Here is a 23468-nt window from a genome sequence, read left to right as displayed (position 1 = left end):
TATACTCCAAAAAAATAAGTGCAAAAGATATCCCTACTGACATTGTAACTTCTTCGTATTCAAGTATTTTGATCACAGTATTTAAAGTTTGGTAGTCGTTGAAGTAAAATAGTCATTAGGGTAACGCTACCACTGGAGAAGAATAGATAATTACGGTAATTTGAAGCAGTTCTCAAAGTTGTGTAGCTTTTCAACGATTAGCACATTTGCTGACGACAAATGGACAATAGCATGTGATGGATTGACATATTGACATTAAGTTTCCCAAATCTTCACCTTACATTGTAATTCATCCCTCTTTGCACCAATTGTATATTTCGCGGCAAAATCGAAACAATGTGACGCTATACTAGCGTTTATACAGATACTATTTTCTTTTTCTAAGACTCCGAGAAATTGAAATAAGTGCTACATGAGCACCATCGTCTATATTTTTGTATGTGCGATATCGTTCGCCTCCCTAGGTATTTAAAACACAAGATATCGGCAATAGTTCGCTGCGGGTCATTATATGGCAAAGCATGACATCGTTTGGATGATACAAGACTGTGACATGTTAACTATTTACGAATTCAATTTTTTAAACGCCATGTCCAGTTAATCAGCATTCCCTTAAGACAGTATAAACGGTTAATACATCTTGTTGATTATGTCATCACGAAGTCTTTCGGAGCACTGAATCAATTTAGATAGCTAAATTGTATTATTTGCTGGATATGAAGAGGAAATATGTGATAAAGGCATGTTGTTGTGTTTATTTATTGATTTTCATTTATTTATATTTATTCATTTGTTTGTTTTAATATTTTTTTTATACAGCATGTTATGGGTATATCACCAACTCACATACAAGTACATGACACATACTACATTTGCAAGATTCAAACATTTTAGCAGGCTTGAACATTTTGGTCATTGACATGCAACGTTCACGTCAAAATAATATCATCTAAATCATAACTAAAATGGGAGTGATTTGGTCAAATGAATCATGTCATATCCATCATCGGTAAAATTGATCATACTTGTAACAGATAAATGCAAACACAGCTGTTACAATCCTTCAGAAAAATATTACTTTACGTATAAAATATATATCGTTGATTTATGAAGAAATGGTTACTATGGTTTTTAATGAAACAAAATATTGAACAGAAAAAAATATCAATATTTTGGCTATCACGGATACGTTTGAAAGATACAAAGTATTACTTGATAGCTTACTCATGGATTTAACAGATGTCATTTTCAGACGACTAACCATTTAGAGAAGATGTAATAGAAAACTGACAATGTATCCTTGTGACAAATTGTATTGTGATGTATAAATATACATCATAAAAATGCTTTGATGAGAATAGTGCGGTATCATGTTTTCCTAAGTACATTCATGTATAAATTCAATCAAGGTATTACATAAAGATACCATTTCTACTTTCTCATATATTTCCCACTCGATCGACATACATTAATTCTCTAGATTGCTTAATAGTCAATAATAACGTATCGAGTCTTTCCTGTTTAAATGCCAATATTTGTCCACAATTTTGTCTGCTTTACGAAAGATACACTTCTAAAGTGAGAAGGTGTTTTGTTATGATAGACATCCATAGATCTAAAACAGCCCGATACAAATAAAAATGTAAATGATCAGAGGCTCGGAGATTGAAGATCGTGTCAGCGAACCATTGCATGTTCAATATGAAATCCATGGGGTATCCAATAATTCTGTGGCACTTGAAAAAATGAGTATTTTATTGTTCAATTCGGATTGAATTATTCAAGTAGATACTGCAATTTTAACGGAAATATACAATTGGGTAGAAAGACGGATTTATCACAATCATTTCTTAATATGACAGTTCCCTTTCTTTACCCGTCAATATAACATTTTTGTTCACAGTCAAAACATCTCTGAGCATTTATCTGGAATAGTGTCGTTTGAATTTGACATATTGTGTACGTTTTGTGTATTTCATGTATGTATAACCAAGAATCTTACCTTGAGGTGTAGTTGACGTTACTACGGTAGGAGTGGTCGACGGCAATGCAGTAGTTGTACCCTCTAAAACAAAATGAATTATTTAACGTTATTTGGGTAGGGGTTTCGACGACATTTCAGTAGTTGTACCCGCTAAACAAAATTACTTTTACATTATATAAGTAGGAGTGTTCGCCGGCAATTCAGCAGTTGTATCCTCTAAAACAAAATGAATTAGACTACGTTATGTGGGTAGGAGTGTTCGACGGCAATTCAGTAGTTTTATCCTCAAAAACAAAATGAATTAGTTTACGTTATATGGGTAGGAGTGTTTAACGACAAATCAGTAGTTGTAACCTCTTTATGCAATTGAATTATTTTACGTTATGTGGGTAGGTTTGGTTGATGGCAATGAAATAGTTGTACTCGCTAACCCGCAGTTGAATTGCTTTATGCTACTTGGATAGGAGTGTTTGACGGAATTTGAGTAGTTATACCCACTTAAATTACGATACCATATACATTAGCTTCTTGTTATAAAGTGCATTACTATGCATGCTGCTTTGAATCTAAACGTATTGATTATTAATGTAACGGCGTGTGAATATTTCTAGTATGGCTTCATGTTCGTGTGTATTGTTGCTAAAAAGCACTGGAAGTACTTTAAGTTACATATTCCATAAGGAGTTTTTAAAATCAATTGGAAACAATGATAGACTGTTTAATTTATATGACGGTGTCAAAATAATGGGATTTGTTTTCATTTTTTGTGTAAATTAGATAAGTTTATACCGCATTACCCTTTTGTGACAAATACGCATCTTTAGAAACTTAACAAGTACTTACCTGAGCATATTTCTACAAAAATAGTGCTCAACTGTACAGATCTGCCACCAATGAACCTGATAGTAATGTTTTCAACTGATACTTCGCTTGGTAAGGAGAACGGAACTACAGCTTTGCCAGATTCTGACACTGTCCTACTCTGTAAATGTAGGTAAAGAATGTTATATTTTTACAAAGATTTATCAACATAAATTAAGCACTATATATAGAATATAGAGAAAGTTGTTCACTTCGTTTCTGTAGTATCCGAGATATTTTGGAATTAAAAAAAATGCATGGTAATAAAATATTAAAGGATCCATTTTTGTCAGTAAATATAGGTAATAGCGCTTAAGCAAACTTTATGATAATCCCCTGACTCCTTACCAACTCTGTACTACTGCCATCTCCATTAAAACTAGCAATAACAGCGACAATTTCATTTGTTCCTTTATCGATTGTCAATGTGATACCAAAAACTATTAGCGTTGATTGGAATTCTATTTGAAACGGTGTATTGCCAGTCGGGAATTCAGTCGATGTTGCAGGACCAGAACTTCTTCTCATTGCATCCTGCATGTTCTTTCCATATATTTTTGTCGTCAGCGTGTACATGCCTGTGTTATCGCCATCTATTTCAATTTTATCGCAACCTAAAACAAAGAATATTTTTTCATTACTAAACAAGTGTTGAAATTCTTACCCATATCAGAAGTTGATTAAAGTACGTTTATATTACGTTTATATTATATATAAACGTTTCACACCACAATAGAAAGGCGCCTTAAGCATTTTGTTACATACTAGAACTTGTGGTTGGCGTAGGTTTTGTTGTTGTTGTTGTTTGGAAATGTGTGGTTGTTGGCGTTTCTGTCGAAGTTGTAACCTCTTCTGTAGACGTTGTGTCGAGATGTGTTGTTGTCGGAGTTTCAGTCGTAGTTGTTGAGGTTGTTTTTGATGTTGTTGGTATAGTTGTTGTGCCTTTCGTTGAGGCCGTTGGCGGAGTTGTCGTGCCTTTCGTTGAGGTTGTTGGTGGAGTTGTTGTGCTTTCCGCTGTGGTTGTTGATGTTGTTCCTTCCGTTGATATTGATGGAGTTGTGCTTTCCGTTGTGCTTGTTGATGTTGTTCCTTCCGTTGTTGATGCTGTTGATGGAGTAGTTGTGCCTCCCGTTGTGGTTGTTGGTGGAGTTGTTGTGCTTTCCGTTGTGGTTGTTGATGTTGTTCCTTCCGTTGTTGATGTTGGTGGAGTTGTGCTTTCCGTTGTGCTTGTTGATGTTGTTCCTTCAGTTGTTGATGCTGTTTGTGGAGATGTTGTGCCTCCCGTTGTGCCTTTCGTTGTTGTTCTTGATGTTGTCCCCTCCATTGAAGTGGTCATTTCTGTTGAAATCTTTGGTGATGGACCATGCACAGTTGTTGTACCCTCTGTTGAAGAAATAGTTGTCTTTTCTGTTGAAATTGTTTGTGTCGTACTTCCAAATGGTGTTGTTGTTGATGAAGACAATGTTGTTGATGTTGGCACAGTTGTTGATTCTGTCATTGAAACAATTCATTTAGATTCAAAATACGCAATGTATCCATCAATACCTGGATGAACAAAGTATTCGCGTGCAAATAATAACTAACGATGTAGGGATGTCGTGACAGAAAAAGAATACCGATATAGACATGTGGTCTAATATTGCAAAAATAATTTATTTTCAAAGCATGTAATAGATATATAAGATACACAAAGAAAAACATCAAGGAAATAGATAGTGATAAAAAATAATGTTAATACAATTAGAAATATTTTTGTGCGGCTACATCTGTGTTCAGTCGAACATAGTTGGTTGTTTTTGTACGTAGATGGATTGATTACATGGATTGTTTTTATGTTGATTCATATATCAAAACCCATTCCTGAAGGCCAAACGGAAAATATTCACCAAAGAGTTAACAAATGAATCAATTCTTTAACTCCTTTAAAACATAAATGAAAACGTTATTCTGAATAGCTCTGAAGGAAACTGAAAAATGGAATATTTTTTTTAGGTTAAACTCAATCTAAAACAATGATTTCTTAGCGTACAATTTTGTCGTAATAAATAAATCACCGTTTTTGTTCTCAAATTGTTTACTTACCGTAGTGGAAGCAGCCGAACAATTCCAAGTTAATGGTTCCTTCCTCCAGGAAATATATCTGAAGTCGCTTGACAAAAGTCTGGCCATCAAAATGCACAATCGAAGTTGTTACGTATTCCTGAAAACATGATAGACTTGTTAGTTTACCAATTTAGCTGGTAGTTATCACAAACGCTACCTGTTATTTTATAGTTTAAGTCTTGGTAATTAAAATGTCGTGGAAGAGAACCTTCCTCTAGTCGAGCAGTATCCTTCCGATAGTGATTCCCGGGGTTACATACCCCCATCCCGTAAAGAAGTCGACTTGGAGATTCTAGGGGTTACAGCGATGATTATGAAAGAAGCATTAAGTATAATTCCACAGTCCTTGTATGTACGTCAATGTTACGGATGCCATGGTAAGTTAAATGTACTCCAATACCTTCTGAAGGGATCTAACCGGGATATTTTGTTTACTAGACTTAGACTCAATCGATCTAATTAAAGAGAAGTTGAAGCCGAGCGGTATGTTGCTGGTAGCATTTACCGCGGCTACGTTTAATAAGTCTACATACCCCTACATCTGTAGTGTCTCCAGCATCGCTAACAATGTACACTTTGATGTGGAAGGGCGAATTCGATGTCGCATTCATCAATGATAATCTCACTGGCACTTCATCAAAGTTTATATTAAGGTAGGCATATCTCTTGAACAATACACCTGCACCGTCTGGTCTCAGATCAGATATGTTTTCATCTCCATAGCCATTTGTTATAGAAATAGCAGAATCGCGGATTTTCATTGGTGACCCCATTCCTTCTGTTATTTCACAAGGTTTGGATGTTGTTGTTACTGTGGCCAACAAAATAATGAGTTATTACCAACGAATATCATAAGGAATATTCAAGTAGTTTCATATATACTGAAACGAAAAAGAAACGCAACATGGAAAATTGTGATTAATTTTGTATTAAATATACATATCTGTATAAAAATCGCGGAAATAAACATGCACCCTGCCTAACACCCATACCAATCTTCAAAATCACCCAAGTGTGACTAGAGACCTATGCACTTCCGGCGCGGTAAAAACATCAAAAACCGTGCCTGTACAAACATATGCGTTCTTTTTTCATTCAAACCAGTATCAATTCATCACTAACATTGAGCCACATCATCGCCAATACTTTTGCAAACAATAATTCCTTTTACAATTATGCCACGGTTATCAAAGGTTGATAGAGGACGTGCTATAGCGATGCTTCTGGCAGGGAACACGCAACTTCACGTCGCTCGACAATTCAGAGTTCACAAATCGACTATTAGTCGATTAGTTTCACGTCTTAACGCAACAGGAAGAGTCGATGACCAGCCGAGATCAGGACGTCCACGCGTAACGTCGCGACGTCAAGACCGGGTTCTTAGGTTGGCACACCTGCGTAACAGGAGATTAACGGCCGCTGAAACGGCAAGGAATACGATTGGTAATCATAACCGTCGAATTCATCCCCAAACAGTGATCAACAGACTGCGTGAGGCTAATTTGCGTGCAAGGCGACAGTACGTTGGTTTACCACTAACACCGCAACGTCGAGCACGTCGTATGCAATGGGCAACGGCACATATGCCCAGACGTTTTCCTATGAGACGTTGGAGGTCTATGCTCTTCACCGATGAATCTCGATTCACGTTATTTCGAGCAGATGGCCGTCAACGTGTGTACCGGCGTCGAGGCGAACGTTTTGCTGACGCCTGTGTTTTGGAACACGACCGATTTGGGGGTGGATCAGTTATGGTTTGGGCGGGAATCTCCCATGGTTTGAAGACGCCTTTGGTGATAGTCAATGGGAATTTAACGGCCGTACGCTATCGGGATGAGATCCTTAGGCCCCATGTTGTGCCGTTTGTTAGGCAGCATCATCTAACCTTTCAGCAAGATAACGCGAGACCACACGTTGCAAGAGTCTGTAGAGACTTTCTTGCGACACAGAACATTGTTCCTATAGATTGGCCTCCATATAGCCCCGACCTGTCCCCAATCGAGCATTTGTGGGATGAATTAGACAGAAGAATTCGAAATCGCCGTAACCCCCCAAATACCCTCCCTCAGTTAGCAAATGCACTCGTCCAAGAATGGAATAACATTCCAATACGGAAAGTCAATGCCCTGATGAACTCAATGCAACAAAGAATTAGAGATGTGATAACTGTTCGAGGAGGACACACACGATATTAGGGCACGGTTTCAAAACTGCTGCCATTTCAACTTGGATTCACGTAGGGTACTACCAATCATGACCTTCTAGCAAAGTGACCTGTTCTTAAAAATCTCTAAACATTTAAAGGATGTTACATCAATATTCAATATTAACTATTACATATGAAATTTAAACATAATGCTCACAAGTATTATTTTATTAAACCTACAATTTGAAGTTGCGTTTCTTTTTCGTTTCAGTATATGTAGAAATTAACTTATCAACGCGTTAGTTCTAAAGCAAACTACTGATAATCTGTCAGCGGCCGAAAGGCCGAAAGTGTTGATACTATATTTCAATACTTTTTATTCAATGTTGGATTTAAAAGAGTTATAATTATTTATTCGAACTATACGCCAATATCTCTGGACAGAGTACATTAGGACACTATAAGTAAAACACTACTATACCTTATAGTGTCCATAAAACCAAAGCAAAATCATGCTGAACACATTAGACAACAGCCCAGGTGTTATCACCTATTAATTCTTTTCTTTTTAATGGTGTATACTCGTTAATCTTAATTTGCTTGATAAAGGAACAATGCTGACTAATTAGTCAAAATTCGTTTAGTCATTAATCAATTATTTTTATTGAGTGTAGCAATTGGTGCTAGTGTTTTGCTATAAAGGAAGTAAAACAGATACGATTTTGAAATGTATAACCGATAAAAATACCGGTATATTTACCTGAAGTTGTTGGAGTTGAGGTAAAAGCTGACGTCGTATAAGCACTCGTAGATGTCGTCGTAGTTGGTATTGTAGTTGTTGATGACACTGTATAATATATAGGCCAAGTAACAGCATTTACTTGTTTATCATATTACCACTATACAAAGAAATACCAAGAAGGCATAACTTTGTGAACATTCATAGTTTGTTCATCGTCATTTACTACTTAAACTATCAAAATTATTCAGAAAACAAGACTACAGGACAATCAAAATATTGATATATTTATCCATCCAAAAAATGTATATATGAAAAAAACTGATATGTGTGCGCATTTTGTTGATATAATTTCTTTAATTACGCCATATCCAATCATCGTAGAAGTAGCATAATGCTCCATGACAGCATGAAGTACAAACATTAATCATTTGGGCGATGTTCACAACAGAAATAATTCAACCATAATTGTGTAGAATGACCTACCGTAAAAGCACGCCTGAAGTTCAATGCTGATTGTAACGCCAATTGCGATGCTAAGTCTACTCTTAATTAATATCACTACATTGTCACTCAAAACACCGTGTAAAGGAATTGGATTTGCAACGCTAGTCTGAAACAGATATACAAAAACACATACTCCAAGTTATTGTTTCGTAATCGAGGTACATGAGTATTCTTTCTTTAAATAACTTTTAAAAGAAACGATAAACAATTTGAATTGTCTTTAAAGGAAAATCAACAGAGCATTATGTTCAGATGCATAAATGTAAACACCAGCGTTTGCGAGATTTGATATATGATAATAAATATGTTTACAATGAAAAGTTATATATATATATATATATATATTTATATATTATAGATATAAGAAATCGATTACTTAACTGTTGCAACTTCCCGTCCATCGACGTTCACCTGTACTTGGTCTATGTTACTTCCCTCGGGATTTTTGAACACTAGGAATCCAAGCTTTACGGAATGTTTCAATACAATTTCAATTGTTATATTTGACCATGGAATTATTAGTCCTTTATCTGGAAATATATCACGGGATACTCCAAAGGTATTTCCATCTGACAAAACACTGACATCGTCTTGTCTCACAAATCCTCCTTCAAACCCATTCACGTATTCACATTCTGGCGTTGTGGATGGTAACGTCGTAGTAGTTGTTGCTGTAGTTGTCGTCATAGTAGTTGTCGTAGAAGTTGATGTTGTGCCTGTATAACAATTAGTATTATATAAATAGAGGTTACACAACGAGTGGTTGTTGGATATGGAATCTATTACACACGAGTAAGTTATCTTTTTAAAGTTACAAAAGACACGAGCTTTAGCGTATGCTTATGCAAATAAAGTGTACCGGTGACGTCTGGGACCAGGTGATGTGACGTCATTAGATTATGGATGACGTCAATAACAATTGCAGCTTGGGTCAAAGTTCACCGTGTTAGCCAATCAAAATGCGTACAGAGTTTATACCACGTGTGGTAACAGATTGTTAATCAACAGCTGTAATTATTAACTTATGGTCTGAGAGTTGAATAACACAGGGTATTGTGGTAGAAATAATTATAACGCAGACATGTAACAACGCGTAAAACGACTTCATTAAAATTCAAAACGACATTCAACTTTGAAAATCATCAATTGACTTCTCTGAAGAAGATAAAGTATACATAATAAGAAGAAGCGCGGTAACCTCTACCATACCATTATCACATGTTATTGGTACATTACAATCAAAATAGGCTTACAATCATCTTCATCTTTGCCATCTCCACAGTCGTCATGGCCGTCACAAATCATAGTTTTGGGTATGCATTTCCCAGTTTCAATACATCTGAACTGTTGCAGAAGATCACACTCTTCATGTACTAAAATGAAATAATCGAACATGTCAACCACGTAAAAAATCACATCACTATAACTTATCAAAACATCAAGAAAAATATATGCTTCAAGCAGATACCACGAACATTTTTTATAAATATTTGATATTAATATTTCACGGTGGTACAGCTTAAAAGTCCTCCTTTCCAAGAAAATAATTCTAAGGAAGCAACTTTCAATGTGTATCTCCTATATTGCTGTCTAAAACAGAGAAGCCAATCTTTGCTTTCTCTGATAGAAGTTTCACTTCCTACTCAGCGGAAATGAATTTTACATAAAACCGATAGAATCAATAGAATGAATTGTCGACGTGGCGTCATTGTATTGTTGCCGTGACGTCATTGCATTTCGCCATACAGTAAAACTAATGCCCAGATATCGAACTTGAAAGCAATGATCATAATTTCATCTGGATAATCCTTATAATGTCTGGTGCATTTACTTGGGGTTGTGCCATGCTTAAGATTTCAAACATTTCGAAAAACAGTTATGTTATCTAATTAACATTAAAACGTACATTGTCTTTAATAGTGGATGTATGAATTGATAATATTTGAATTATAAGTACGAGATATTACTTACTGGTACAATTTGCTTCATCAGATATATCTGTTCGACAATCATAATGTCCATCACATCGGAAAGACGCAGGCAAGCAATCACCGTTTTCACATTGGAAGATCTCATAAGACGATGACTCGCATTCATCTAATTGAGTAAACAATATTGGTTTCAATAATTATACTTTACAAACGTTTTATAAAAAGAATGATTATTTTGTTACTAAAATGTTTCGAAAGATGATTTATTTGAAACTTTTTTAATTGAATACTTACGTTTGCAATACCATTCATCTGATGAATCAGCACAATCTTTAAAACCATCACATCTGTCTTTTATATCAATACAAGCCCCATTCTGACAGGTAAACTGTGACGAGGTACAATCTGTAAAAAACGTCACCTTGTCCGATCATCAAATAAATCATTCAGAAAAAGTGTTTAAATTGGCAATATTGAATAATATAGTAGGAAATATCTATTTCATCACGCGCCAACACTCGATTATGAAAACAACAGCTATCGATTTTAGTTTTCATCTCAAACATCTTTTATCTAATTAAAATGATCCAACGGGAATTTGGCAACAGGCTATGCTCTCTCTTGCCAACCATTAAACAATCGTTCCCTACAACGACTTCACTATCTAAACTTACTGCACTTTGCTTCGTCCGATCCATCTCTGCAGTCAAAATGTCCATCGCATGCGTACACCTCCCCTATACACTGCCCATCATCACAAGTAAACTGATCATCTTTACATGTTGGCTTGCAGTTGTAGCCTTCACATTCAAATTTGCCTCGAATACAAGTGCTGTCAAAAAAACAAGAAAAGTAATTAATAAAAAAAAGATCATTCATTTCAATTTATAGACGTCGGAAACGTATGTAATGTATTTTTTTTTACAGATGACATAAACTTTCCAATATGCTTAAAATTACGATATTGTGACGATATGGGATGCAACTGACCATTTCATGCATTCGTGGGTTATTACAGATCCGCTGGGGTGTTCAAGACCATTTTCATAGCATGGACATTCATCAGCCGGTATGCAACCATCGTCTGTGAAAGAAAGGTTTTTACTTTCGAGTATAAGTTGTCAAGGCATGTTATCATATAACACAATTCAGCTAACATTAATCAGCACACAATTATGTTTTAGTTTGTTTGTTTGTTTGTTTATTTTTTTACAATTGATAGTTAATAAGGCTATTTTTAGAACAATCGTTAACTATTTAACATAATGATATGTGATACATTGTAATATTAATGCTTAACTATATACATACCGTGCTGAATATATCCTTCGGGACAAAAGCAGCCTTCTATACATTGTGTACTGTTACAATAAGGCTCTGGTTCGTTGCCAATATTTTTGCATGTTTGTCGACAGGGAGACATACATGGGGTATATCGTAATCCATTTTCACACATAATGGCTAAAAACAAGAAGTAAATATATGATTGCTAAAATGTTATCTTTATAAAACAAAATAGCAATTGCAACGTACCCGTTTTAAATAGAAGACAGACATTGCGATATTGCGTTCATATTAATATACTTACGGCAGAATCGTGGTGTTCTCCACTTCACAAACACACCAATTCTGTTACATTGTTCCGCAAAATTGGCAATAGCTGTGCACAAGCATTCACAGTCTCCTCCTTTATCACAACTGTAAATAGAACATGAAACAGATAAAGACATATTAAATAAGAGGATAAAGATAACGAGGCTCACCGCCGGGAGAAACTTTCATACCTTTTATTGCTCTCCGGCTTTGTACGTTTTCCTATCATTATTTTGGTTTGCTAAACTAAATTGAAATTTTTTAGATACCTATTCCTTAGCATGGCGACATGTTATATGCATTTTGCTTCAAATTCCTGTTCTATGATGTAAGTAACAACTGGACAGATAATAATGATAATAATAATAGGCGATATATCGGTAAATATCTCAATTTAGCGGTACATGTGTTCTTTATTTTAATGATACCAGCTATACATGGAGAGCATTGCATGTTGCTGTGCACACAATTATATGTGATATAGTTTTGCTCGGAAGGTTGCCATAAAATACAGTTTTGATCTCCAATGTGGCTATATTCCCTCGGCTATCGCCGAGAGCCAAATAATTCATAATTGACATAAAGTAGGTAGATAAAAATATAAATATCAAGCACCTGTAGTTCAACACATTATTGTAGTTACGTACCTGCATGCGTCAAACAAGCAATCGTCATAATAGTCTTGGTAATTACTGACTTTATCCCTACATTTTTGGAACAAATCGCCTTCTTTTATAATTCTACAGCTTTCTTCCGCCCAACTCTTTCGGACAGATTGGCTTCCCTGGAGTGAAAAATGACTCAATTGAAGATATGCTTAAATAACTACATACGGAATAATAAATATCAAGGAAAGCAATTAATGTTTTGTATAACGGTCTTACTCTACCCATAGTTACATACATATACCACTAAGTCTGCTTATACATTGTGCGAAAACTGTATAAAGTCGATAAAATCGCATAGAAGTTATCTTCAAATAAATTACCGAACAAGGTATAAGCTCGTTCCGGTCACTATCAACATCAGGGCAGTCTGTTGCTTTCTTCCAGGAATTTGCAAAAGCATTTATGTCAGTAGGGTCTGTAATGCCGCTCTGTGACTGGAAATCGTTATTGTCAATTCCATCGAAGTTACCACATAGACCTTCCACACGTCCTTTCCATTTAGAATCAAGGAAAATGAATACTCGGGTTCCTGGGGAAAGGTAAACAAAACTTGGAATATAGTCATGCAAAGATCAAATATCCAAAAATACTATACAACTTGCCTCTGAAACGGGTACCTATGCGATATGGCTAGATTGGTTAATTTGATAAATGTGTAGTAATTATTTTAGCGGGATTGATAGGGATACTAAAAATAGACACTTATATAAGTATGCGTCAGTTACAAATATTGTAGTATTTATGTCTGAGTATATATGCTTCAAGGTTATATATTGATCTGTGTATATATGCATGTAAATGTTCATTGTGTTCGTAATAAAAGTCCAGCACAGACATATTGCTCCATAGAAGACACAAATGAGATACATATTGACCAAATATATCGTCACAAGCGATGTGAAGATAACAACGGTATTGCATGTATTCAGATATCATTCTTTATAACTATGTTCAGAATTTCTCATAAAAATAAGACATCTATTCAGAGACATACCATTATCCCAAAGCACAGAGAAATCGTTAAAAAAGACGGATGTCCAAGGAAACTCCACAGTGATGTTGAGATTGGCGAAGGTTATCTGGCTATCAGTATAAGCAACATCATTAATTGTCAATGGATGTCCACGCACTAGACGAATTGATGTGGGACCCGTTTTGACGGTGATAGATTTTGTACATGATACACCAGTAGTTCCACACTCTACGTTGGTAGTACTGATTTCGAATTCCCGGTTGTAGGCACCGCTGTCCCGTACAAGCGTGTACTCGCAATTTCCTTGGAAGGAGTAGTGGACCTCGTCAAACGTCTGGTAATGAGGATCTCCCGAGGCCCAGCACACACCTTTATTAACATAAATATGTAGTGCTAACAAAATATATCAATATTTTCATATGGACAAAAGCTATTAAATTGGAATAGAATTCAAAATATTTTTTTTATTTTCATTGCGACTTTGAATAACATTAGCTAACTACACATCCACTACAGGACGTTTGATGGTCGCGAATATCAGTTTCAAGGAAGGTGTAAATATATACTTTATAATTTGTCATGTAGTAGTTATTACAGTACAGACAAGTCAATTATCCGATTTTCAAGGCAATCTACTCCGTTATCAAGACACAGGAAAATTACAAACGACTACATATAGACGTAGAATATTGAACAGTAACCAAAGTTTAGTAGATAAACGAACAATATCGTTATGTTAGCGTTGATGATCCACTCGGTTGATGATTAATTCTTTTTATTCAAAACAAAAAGACATCACGTGTTTTTCTGGCGTGTTGATATTTAACTGGTGTATTGTGTGGAAAAGCAGCACGTGAAACGATGTTTTCATAATACGTGTTCATTGTCAAATGTTTCTTTTTGTTCTTTTGATATGTTTATATAATGAATCAACATTTAGGACTATGAATATTGCTACGATAAGTGTATAGTAGCAGAATGTTTACTGTATTTTATTTCAAAGCAAATGAAACAGCGTGACCAGTCACAAATAAACATTCACTGAATAGGGTCCTACCTGGGCAATCGGTTTCACTAATTTTCAACCAATGTCTGTCCGTACAGCGACTGAAAATAAGTTCATATATCATTAAATAATAAAACAACACATTGCTACATTCTATTAAATGTTTACCCAAAATTATCTCGTGAAATTGAAAAACAATACTCATGTCTCGTGTGTATTTGCATTTCACAGTTCAGAAACTCTTAAATATAAAGATGTACTCACTATGTCTTGCAGGAATCCTCAAACAGTGAGTTTGGTTCGAAGTGTTCTTCTCCACGTTTACACGGGCATTGATTTTTCTTTACACAGCGTCCCTGAATTAAATTATCAAAGAGAGATACAAACAATTACGTTCAATTTGCCAGTGATATATCAAATATAATAAGTGATATTCCGCTTATTACATTACAATCAACATTTAAATTATAAATCAGTAATACCATAAATTACAAACGATACATCGCAAATACATTCTTGATGGCTATTTCATACATTGTAAATGATACAATTGTGCCTACCAAGTAAATTTCGAATCAGTAATATATGTTCACATGTCGATCGGATTTGACTCATTTCTCACTCTTTCGCTAAATGTGGAAAGTTGGAACGCCTTTTAATCTAGATTAATGTATTATGAATGACCATAAGATAACGTACGTCATGGGTTTTATATGTATTATCCGGACATCCGCATCCGTCGTATGTGATGGCAGAGGAGCATGTCACATTTCGGTCAATGGTGTCACATGTTGGCTCACAACCTGTGATGGACTTCCTGTATATTTGGGTGGTTGGACAAATAATGTCTTCGTCACAGTTTTCGTTGTCACACGACCATGTTGCGTTTACACAGGTGCTGCAATTACGAAGTATTTATATTGAGTATCGAAACTCTTCAATATAAAAAGTAAAACATGAAATTGCTACACGATCAGCGGATAACAAAACAACTGAAAACGGGGAAATCTTATCGCAGATATAGAAAATATGTTTGCATCTTATATTAAGAAAGAATAATTTGTAGGGAAATAAGTCATTTCATTTTATCAAATCTTACCAATTTGTACATCCCTGCCTGGTAACGGTGTTTGGTTCAACATAACTACTATCGTAACGATTGAAACATGTACATTGATCAAGGGTTACGCAAGGTCCTTGTCCATCGCCATTGTACAGTTGTCCTTGTGGACACTGACATCCAGGTACGCAAAATTCCTGACAGGTCATATCAGACATTTGTGTGTCCCGACAACGCCCGTAACATACGGAGGCACACTCGGTATAGGCTCCGCCATAGGTACACTGGGAATATGCCACTAAAGGAAATGACAATAGTTTTATGTTATATTAGTGTTATATAATGTTGTTGGTAAAAATATTAGAAATAACCAAAAACGGTCGCGTGTAAGTGTTTTTTTTTTGTTTTTTTAGCGATGTAGCCTACTTGAACTATTGTTATCTAATTTTCCATAATTACGCTACTATGGTTCAACTGATTGTAAAAAAAGTTTTTGTAGAGATGTAGCAAACGTGAATATTATTTGAATATAATGTTTATAGTCATGTTGTAATGTGTGAAATAAGAATCGGGTAAAGCGTACGTACTGCATTTTGTTCTCCATTCTGTGGCTGCTGTCCATGCAACAATGTAATCCGTGCCGATATTTGCACATTCCATAGCCATAGCGGCTGTTACATCACAAAATACTTGGTCACGGCCTCCAACACTACTAGCCATATAGTCGTCTTCACATTTGGATATGTAAAATTTCACATCAATACGTCCCAGACATCCAGCAAACACCTCGTGGCTGCTGAGGAGTTCACATAACTTAGTCGCTTCTTCTGCCTGTAAGTGATAAAATATTAAATATACAGATACATGTTAATTGTATTTGGCTGATATTTTATTTACGTCGTAACGATGACCGGGATTAAAGAACAGTTGGTATTGTTTGGTAGGAAATTATCATGCAGTATTCTCCTAAAGACTCTTCACAAGAGGTAGAGCCTGGTCATGCGCAACTAAGCTGTGCATGAACATTCTGACATATGAGACGTATTCCGATATCAAAATAATTGTTTGTATCATTATACTTGACGTGCAAGTCTCTAAAGTGTTAAAGATTAAAGATAAACAATTACGATATATTCAAGGGAATAAAAAACTGAGTAATTCCAGTTTATATAAGCAACGATTCAAACATTATCATGACTTGCGTGTTACCTACCACGGCGGCGGTTTGATGGGAACCGCTGTATCGTTTTGGCGAATCAATGCTATCACTGTAATCGTGGGCAAAAACATGTGTGTCGGTCGAAGGGAAGTCATTCCTTGCCATATAATCATCTTTCCTATTATCGTTGTACGTGCCAAATAAACCACGAACCTGGAACAATTCAAACAATTACGTGGTGACAAAATATAATATTGTAGCGAAAATGTACCCCCAATATGATAACGTTTCATTTTGCTCCTTTGAAGAGATATAAGCGTGTTGCATAGACAAAGAAACCCCCGGATACACACAAATTGTCTACTACATTAGATAAAGACTGGATCTTAAAATCAAGTGGGAATTCCAAATGTATTAATTGTAGATATCAGTTCTTCCTATATAATTTGTAGATGATTTTTTCATTTGCATTTCATAATGCAATATACATACCTTGTGCATATAAAACCTGTCGAGGGTTAAATATACTGCTCGTGATCGATCATACAGAAGCTGGAATCCAAATCCTTTTACCATTATGTATAGATTCGTGGCCTGTTTGATGTAAACGTCTTGAGAATGGAAATAATAGAAACTATTTCCATGAATGACTTCACCATTGACCAGTACTTCTGTACCTCGAAGTGTGATGAGTGTGCTTTTGTACGTAATGTGAATGGAAAGGAGACAGTTTCTGTTGTATGACGAATCTAGAACAGGGCAGCTGTCGAAGGACATCGAAACAGTAAGGTCTGAACGGGAGTCCGCTTCGGCTGCGTCATTGCGCTTTGAAATCAAATATAAATGAAATAATAATGCTTTATTAAAATTAGATAATTACAACATTTAGATTACAGCCGTTACATTCAAATATTCACATCATCAAGAATGATCGTATTAGTTTTTAACGTAGTTTTGAAAAATCTAATTGGTCTTTCGATGTTTGCCTTTTATATTTCTTATCACAAATGTATGTTATATATATATATATATTATATAAGAAACATATATCATGAATTAAAATTAAACATTAAAAAACGGTTCTTTCTATATTTTTTCAGTATAAAGTAGATTCAAATTAACTACTTTGGCATATGTACCATTTGCATTATGCAAATATGCCAGCTATAAGTAAATATGCGTTTTAGAAAAAAGTTCAGTTACAGTTGACGGCATGGACAACACAATTCGGCATGATCAACAGCAATAATGTATGTCTTCGCTCTTGCTGACTTTTTCAAAGATATTTACCTCAACAAAAACATATTTTGCCACGTTTGGCTCCAGATCGTATTCTTGTCCATCAAATGTTTTGATGTGCGACATGCCGATCATCCTAGCAGTACTTGAACATCTCTCCTCTGTACATATCCATATACCTTTGTCGCATTCACTTAAGTTAAAAACAACAAATAATACATACATTGGCGTGTCCAGGGCATCATTAAGGTGTTTAAAAGTTATATCTGGTTACAAGCATTGCGGAATTTCATTTATTCATGAATGTAGAAACGGTCCTTAGTAAAGAAAAAAACCTCAATATTTCACCATTTCTGCATGAACATTGCAAACAAGAAGGTCATGGGTTGAGTATTTTTCATATTGCTATGTTAAAACTAGTTTAGCATATCAAAATTAGAATGAAATAACTAGCTAAGAATCTCACTGCGCTAAAAATATGAAAAAGGTATTAATCTATATTTGCAATTGATATGGATTTGATAGCATTAATTGACATACCACTCATTACAATCTCTCTTCATAACTGATCCTGGTGGGTAGGATTCTTTGTTGTAGTTACAGTTACATTCGTCTGGCGACACACATTTGCCATCCTGAAGGATAGTGCCTCCGGGGCATTCACACCCGGACACACATGGACCTTTTGTTGAACAACTTTCTGACAGATCAGCAAAAACGTTTGAACATGATCGTGGACAAGGCGAGCTGCATTCATTATATATAAGACCGTTGGGACAGGAAGGAGCTGAAGATCAAAATGTCAAACGTATATTATTGTGGTAAGCAAAATGTACATGAAAAGCATTTTAAAGACCATATCATCTTATTTTAAAATTGATTAACATCTTTCCCAGAAACAAGCTGATACGTTCGAATGTGACCAAAGAAATTAATATTGCAATCATAAATACAATTTAGATGGAATCATAATATAAATTTTCCCCAGTTGCTCTACATTGTCAATATGTACCTTACCAGACAAAATGGGGAATTGTCAGATAATGACTATCACTCAATTTCAATTGGTGTAATGATCAATAGAACAATATCCATAGTTGTGCCTTAATGTGTATATAACGCAATGTACTTTTAGCCGCGTTAATGAAATATCATCTTTGTATATGATGCGTCACTTCCTGTATTCGTTAATGTAGATATAGGTTGAAGAACGTCAACTATAGCAAGGTATCTAATCATTAAACCGCTTTCTTATAAGTTATTATTCTCACAGCATTGAAGACAAATCAATCATAAAATGCTAACGATCGTTGGTCAATTTGCCTGCAATCCCGTAAAATCCATAGGATGAATTATGACTTTCCAAAGAAAGCAGTAGACTGCTTAATATCTTGCTCTAGTTACCATCCGTTTACATACATCTACATGAACGAGTACATAGAATATATTTCATTAACGTGGTTAAAAATACATCGCCTTATATACTTATAAAGGCGTTACATCCGTTGTTCTTATATGCTTACCACAAACGTCCCTGCTTCTCCAGGAGACAATAATATCTACCTGGGCACATTCATGGGCGAATGCGCCAACATGATAACATCGCACGTTTTCCTTTTGATCTACACCTGCTTTACAATATTCATTCACACACATCTGGTACCAACTCACGTAGCTAATCTGAAATTTATCAAATAGCAGGACACTTTATACTTCATCATCACCAAGCGATGGGTCGAAAAACTTCAAACATAGTTCATTCTTCAATTTGTCTATCGGATTATAACACAGCAGATTTATTTTGCTATTATTTCTATGAATATTTCACCAATCTCTGAGTAAGTTAATACACAAAATGGATTAAAATATCACTAAAGAAGTTCAAGTATATAACAATATATACAAATAGTTTACAACCGCTCAAATAACGTTATGTTCTCAAATTTTACCATAACGTTGTCTTAGAGGTCACGGTCTGTTTTTGGACAGATATATCTTAATGTGAGTATGTGTCGCCTATATTGATTATTACTATTCTATCAATACCCCATTTGCCGATACAATGATTCGTCATTGTATTGTATGATAGTCAATGCATTCAAAACTTCATGAGTCAACAACATATACCTTAGCCCTGCAGTCTCTAAAAAGTCCAGTTCTGAGTATACCACATGCTTCCATCGCTTCAGATTTCATTGCAATGTCCTGACAATTGTCGACAATGGGTCCCGTTGGTGAACACTAAAATTATAGATACATAGTTCTGCTAAATATCAAATCACTGGCCAGCTAATCTGTTTGGCGATTGTATATCATTTTATTTTCGATATATATTTATATTACAGAAAGCATTTCTGTCCACTTAGATTTGTCAGTTCATTATCCAAATTTAAATTACACATCTGCACTTTTAATCGCTTTCGCTTATTTTACGTATGGCGCTATGGAATGTGTATAATTCGAAATATATGTTCTGCAAAATAGCTCTGAAGCATACTCAACAAAATCGATGCTTAATCTCAAATATTGTTTTCCAGTTAAATGTTGTTGGGTTTTTTTTTGTTTTTTTTTAAACCTTAAACTATACTATCTCAAAAAGAGAAAGGGTAACGAGAATAATTCTCTATCCAAATATACTAACCGAACTATCGGTTCTCCATGAGTTACCGAAATTTGATGGATTTGTTGTGAGTTCTCCAGCCTTTGTTCTCAAATCGTCTGCAGAAAAATAGATTAAGATAAATAAACAACATTTCATGGATGTCATTGACAGACCAATGGTTATTCATTATGATTAGCTTTGATGTAACACATAGTATATCTTTATTTAATCGGATCTCAAGATAGGTGATTGATGAAAACATATACTTGTTATGAAGTGGAACTGGACACATCTGCACGTCCCAAACAGCATATGTCTGGAATTGGATTAGTCATATAAGATAAGACACACAAGATGGTCAACATCAAGGCGTTACCTTTGAAGTCCTCGTTAAAATTTCCACAGAGTCCACTTGTTGATCCATGCAAACTGTCGTCAAGCGTCAAATAGCATGTTGAAAAGTAGTCTACCTTCAATCGCAGGTTGTTGTTTGCTGTTGTGATCATAATCCAGTCGCCTTTCTTCAGAATAGTGTATGCTGAAGAACAGAAGACAATGTAAATTCGATCAAATTGCTTTCGAAGGATTTATCTTCACACAATAATAACGTGTATATACTTAATTACAAATAAATGATGACTTGCCATGTACTCGATACAAATAATCCAAACCTATTAGCATACCAACATCTTCAACGACTGATTGTATGATAGTATGCAATATCACACAAGACAACGAATCTTAGAATGAACGGAAATAATATAATTTGTCAAATCTTGCTTACAAATATGTCTGTCTATAAATTATGAATAATCAAATTACAACTGCTTATCTGATTTTATATTAAACACGTGTGCGCTAGGTCGACAAAATTTTAATATATTTTGCTTACAATTCCAACATAAGTATTAAGGTATCTCTATCATTTGTTAATCACTCACTGTTTCCCGCTGTGCTTTTAGCTTCAGTTGTTACTGTAAACTCTACGCCATCTACAAAAACCTCTCCAGTTTTCACTGATAAGTTTTCACCGGATGCAACAATTATTGTAACTTCCTGAAAGAGTAAAAGTATAGACAGGTGTAAATTACCCTTTGTCTGTTAAGTGACGACATTGTTAATAAATAGAAGTAGACCACTTGAGTCTACTTATAACAAACGAATACCAAATGCTCTTATTCAAAGATTAATAACCATAAGAAACAAGAGGAAATATTTCCTTTACAGAGATAAACGTCCATGCAACATACAAATTATGCGAGTGTCAAAAAGAAAGACAAACAATATACAGAAAGGAAGAGAAGATAGGAGACAAAGGAAAATACCAGGACGTTACGGGACACCATGGGGCATGATGGTTACGCCTTGCAGACCACGAACGAAAATCCTCGATTCTCAAAATTTCAGTCGCCTTTGACATTTCTTTAAAGATATCCAGGGCTTAACCGACTGAAGCCGTAGAATTATTCATCCCGATTTTATAACAAACACTCTTTCCCCACTGCTGCTGAGCTGTGTTTTGGTGTAATTTGTTTATTTTAAACAGGTCGGTACTTTATGTTGTATCAGCTAAAAGCCATTTGAGTAAATGACAATAACAATATTGTTTTATATAAAAAAAAAACATATCTAGTTGGAGATGAAATGATTTTTGATAAGCCGTTGTGTTTATTGAACATATCATATACATGTAACGTACATTCCATGCGTTATAGTATATCAACTAAAATTGTTTAATAAATCTTAGAACAACCGAAATAAACTACTTACTTTCCTGCAGGTTTCAAATACATCGCAGTCGATGGGTTCAATATCCACCTGCCATTTGCCTTGGCTGTCCGCGGCCATCGTATATTTACACCTTCCTTGAAACTGATATTCGCGACCATCAAACGTCCTGTAGTAGCTGCTCCCACAATTAAGGCAGGTTCTGAAGCCCACATCCTTGACCTGTTCCACAACGCCCTCTCCGCCATATACGACTAAAATAACAATAGCATTAAATATGGAAATAAATGACATGTATATGTAAGGAAAATTAAAAAGATACTTTAAACAAACATGCAACAATCGCGACCATCAATTTTTTTTCAAATGCTATTAAATAATTGATTGCGCTTTAAAAATATAATATATGGCATGATAAAAGATGGTGTCATACTTTTGTTACAAAGTTGAATATATTCATTCAGAATTTTCGATTGGTTTCTTTTCTTATTACACCTTAAATTCTTTATTCTTGTTATTGTTCCATTCTTAATTGATGTTAAGAACTTTGAATTTGATGTTTTATTGATTTGCTATTTTATTATATTTTTTCTTCCTTGTTTTAGATGACAGTTGATTATAATACATACTGACGTTTTAATATGTAAGTAAAATGATGATACACATTAATGCAATTGTATTAAAAGTAAAATTCAAAACTGGACATGATTGATGGTCAATGTATGACTAATTAAAATATATTATTACAGTATTTTACTATTGATTCTATTATTATTTTCGATCGTGCTGGATTTCATTTGGGTATGAAAATTACCAACCGGAACTCCTCCTCGGGGAATATACTATTTCATGGACAATACCCGATAAGTTGGGAATGGTAGGCTACGTGATTGTCACTCAAGAGCGAAGCTAGATAACAAAATAGTAACATGTGCACTCGCACCATCAGTATTTGGATACTAATCTGTGTACGTGCGTTGTAATGGGTAATTCGTCCAATTCTAACTATAATCAAACAAAAGAACATTGTGGTAAGTTGACGTATTTTTGTATATATGTAATTTTAGGCTTCGCGTGCAGGGGAGTGCAGCCATGCGTGGGCTTCAGATACCTCCCAAGCTCTACCCTAGTGCTTGTTTGAGACGCACCGGCGAGAGTGGATGATGTAT

General features: G+C 35.1%; 1 protein-coding gene across 1 annotated transcript in view; it reads right to left on the bottom strand.

Moving 5' to 3' along the window:
* LOC117343297 (SCO-spondin-like) overlaps positions 1-23468 on the bottom strand; it is a 45149-nt gene that overhangs the window by 7277 nt on the left and 14404 nt on the right. The window contains exons 7-40 of the mRNA XM_033905641.1: positions 22342-22553; positions 21513-21627; positions 20948-21109; positions 20611-20687; positions 20097-20210; positions 19493-19649; positions 18510-18756; positions 18021-18162; positions 17223-17555; positions 16785-16943; positions 16159-16402; positions 15611-15869; positions 15211-15409; positions 14776-14867; positions 14563-14612; positions 13527-13874; positions 12853-13061; positions 12512-12648; positions 11860-11969; positions 11583-11732; positions 11262-11355; positions 10946-11103; positions 10566-10676; positions 10312-10437; positions 9594-9713; positions 8722-9056; positions 8320-8446; positions 7855-7941; positions 5482-5759; positions 4928-5045; positions 3611-4336; positions 3194-3459; positions 2828-2966; positions 2003-2065 (exon numbers count right to left, since the gene is read on the bottom strand). Coding sequence (XP_033761532.1) covers positions 2003-2065; positions 2828-2966; positions 3194-3459; positions 3611-4336; positions 4928-5045; positions 5482-5759; positions 7855-7941; positions 8320-8446; positions 8722-9056; positions 9594-9713; positions 10312-10437; positions 10566-10676; positions 10946-11103; positions 11262-11355; positions 11583-11732; positions 11860-11969; positions 12512-12648; positions 12853-13061; positions 13527-13874; positions 14563-14612; positions 14776-14867; positions 15211-15409; positions 15611-15869; positions 16159-16402; positions 16785-16943; positions 17223-17555; positions 18021-18162; positions 18510-18756; positions 19493-19649; positions 20097-20210; positions 20611-20687; positions 20948-21109; positions 21513-21627; positions 22342-22553 — 6264 coding nt within the window. The remainder of the gene's footprint in view (positions 1-2002; positions 2066-2827; positions 2967-3193; positions 3460-3610; positions 4337-4927; positions 5046-5481; positions 5760-7854; positions 7942-8319; positions 8447-8721; positions 9057-9593; positions 9714-10311; positions 10438-10565; positions 10677-10945; positions 11104-11261; positions 11356-11582; positions 11733-11859; positions 11970-12511; positions 12649-12852; positions 13062-13526; positions 13875-14562; positions 14613-14775; positions 14868-15210; positions 15410-15610; positions 15870-16158; positions 16403-16784; positions 16944-17222; positions 17556-18020; positions 18163-18509; positions 18757-19492; positions 19650-20096; positions 20211-20610; positions 20688-20947; positions 21110-21512; positions 21628-22341; positions 22554-23468) is intronic.

The sequence above is a fragment of the Pecten maximus genome, chromosome 15, assembly GCF_902652985.1.
Source record: "Pecten maximus chromosome 15, xPecMax1.1, whole genome shotgun sequence".
NCBI classification, from domain to species: Eukaryota; Metazoa; Mollusca; class Bivalvia; order Pectinida; family Pectinidae; genus Pecten; species Pecten maximus.
This window is presented reverse-complemented; position numbering and strand designations above follow the sequence as displayed.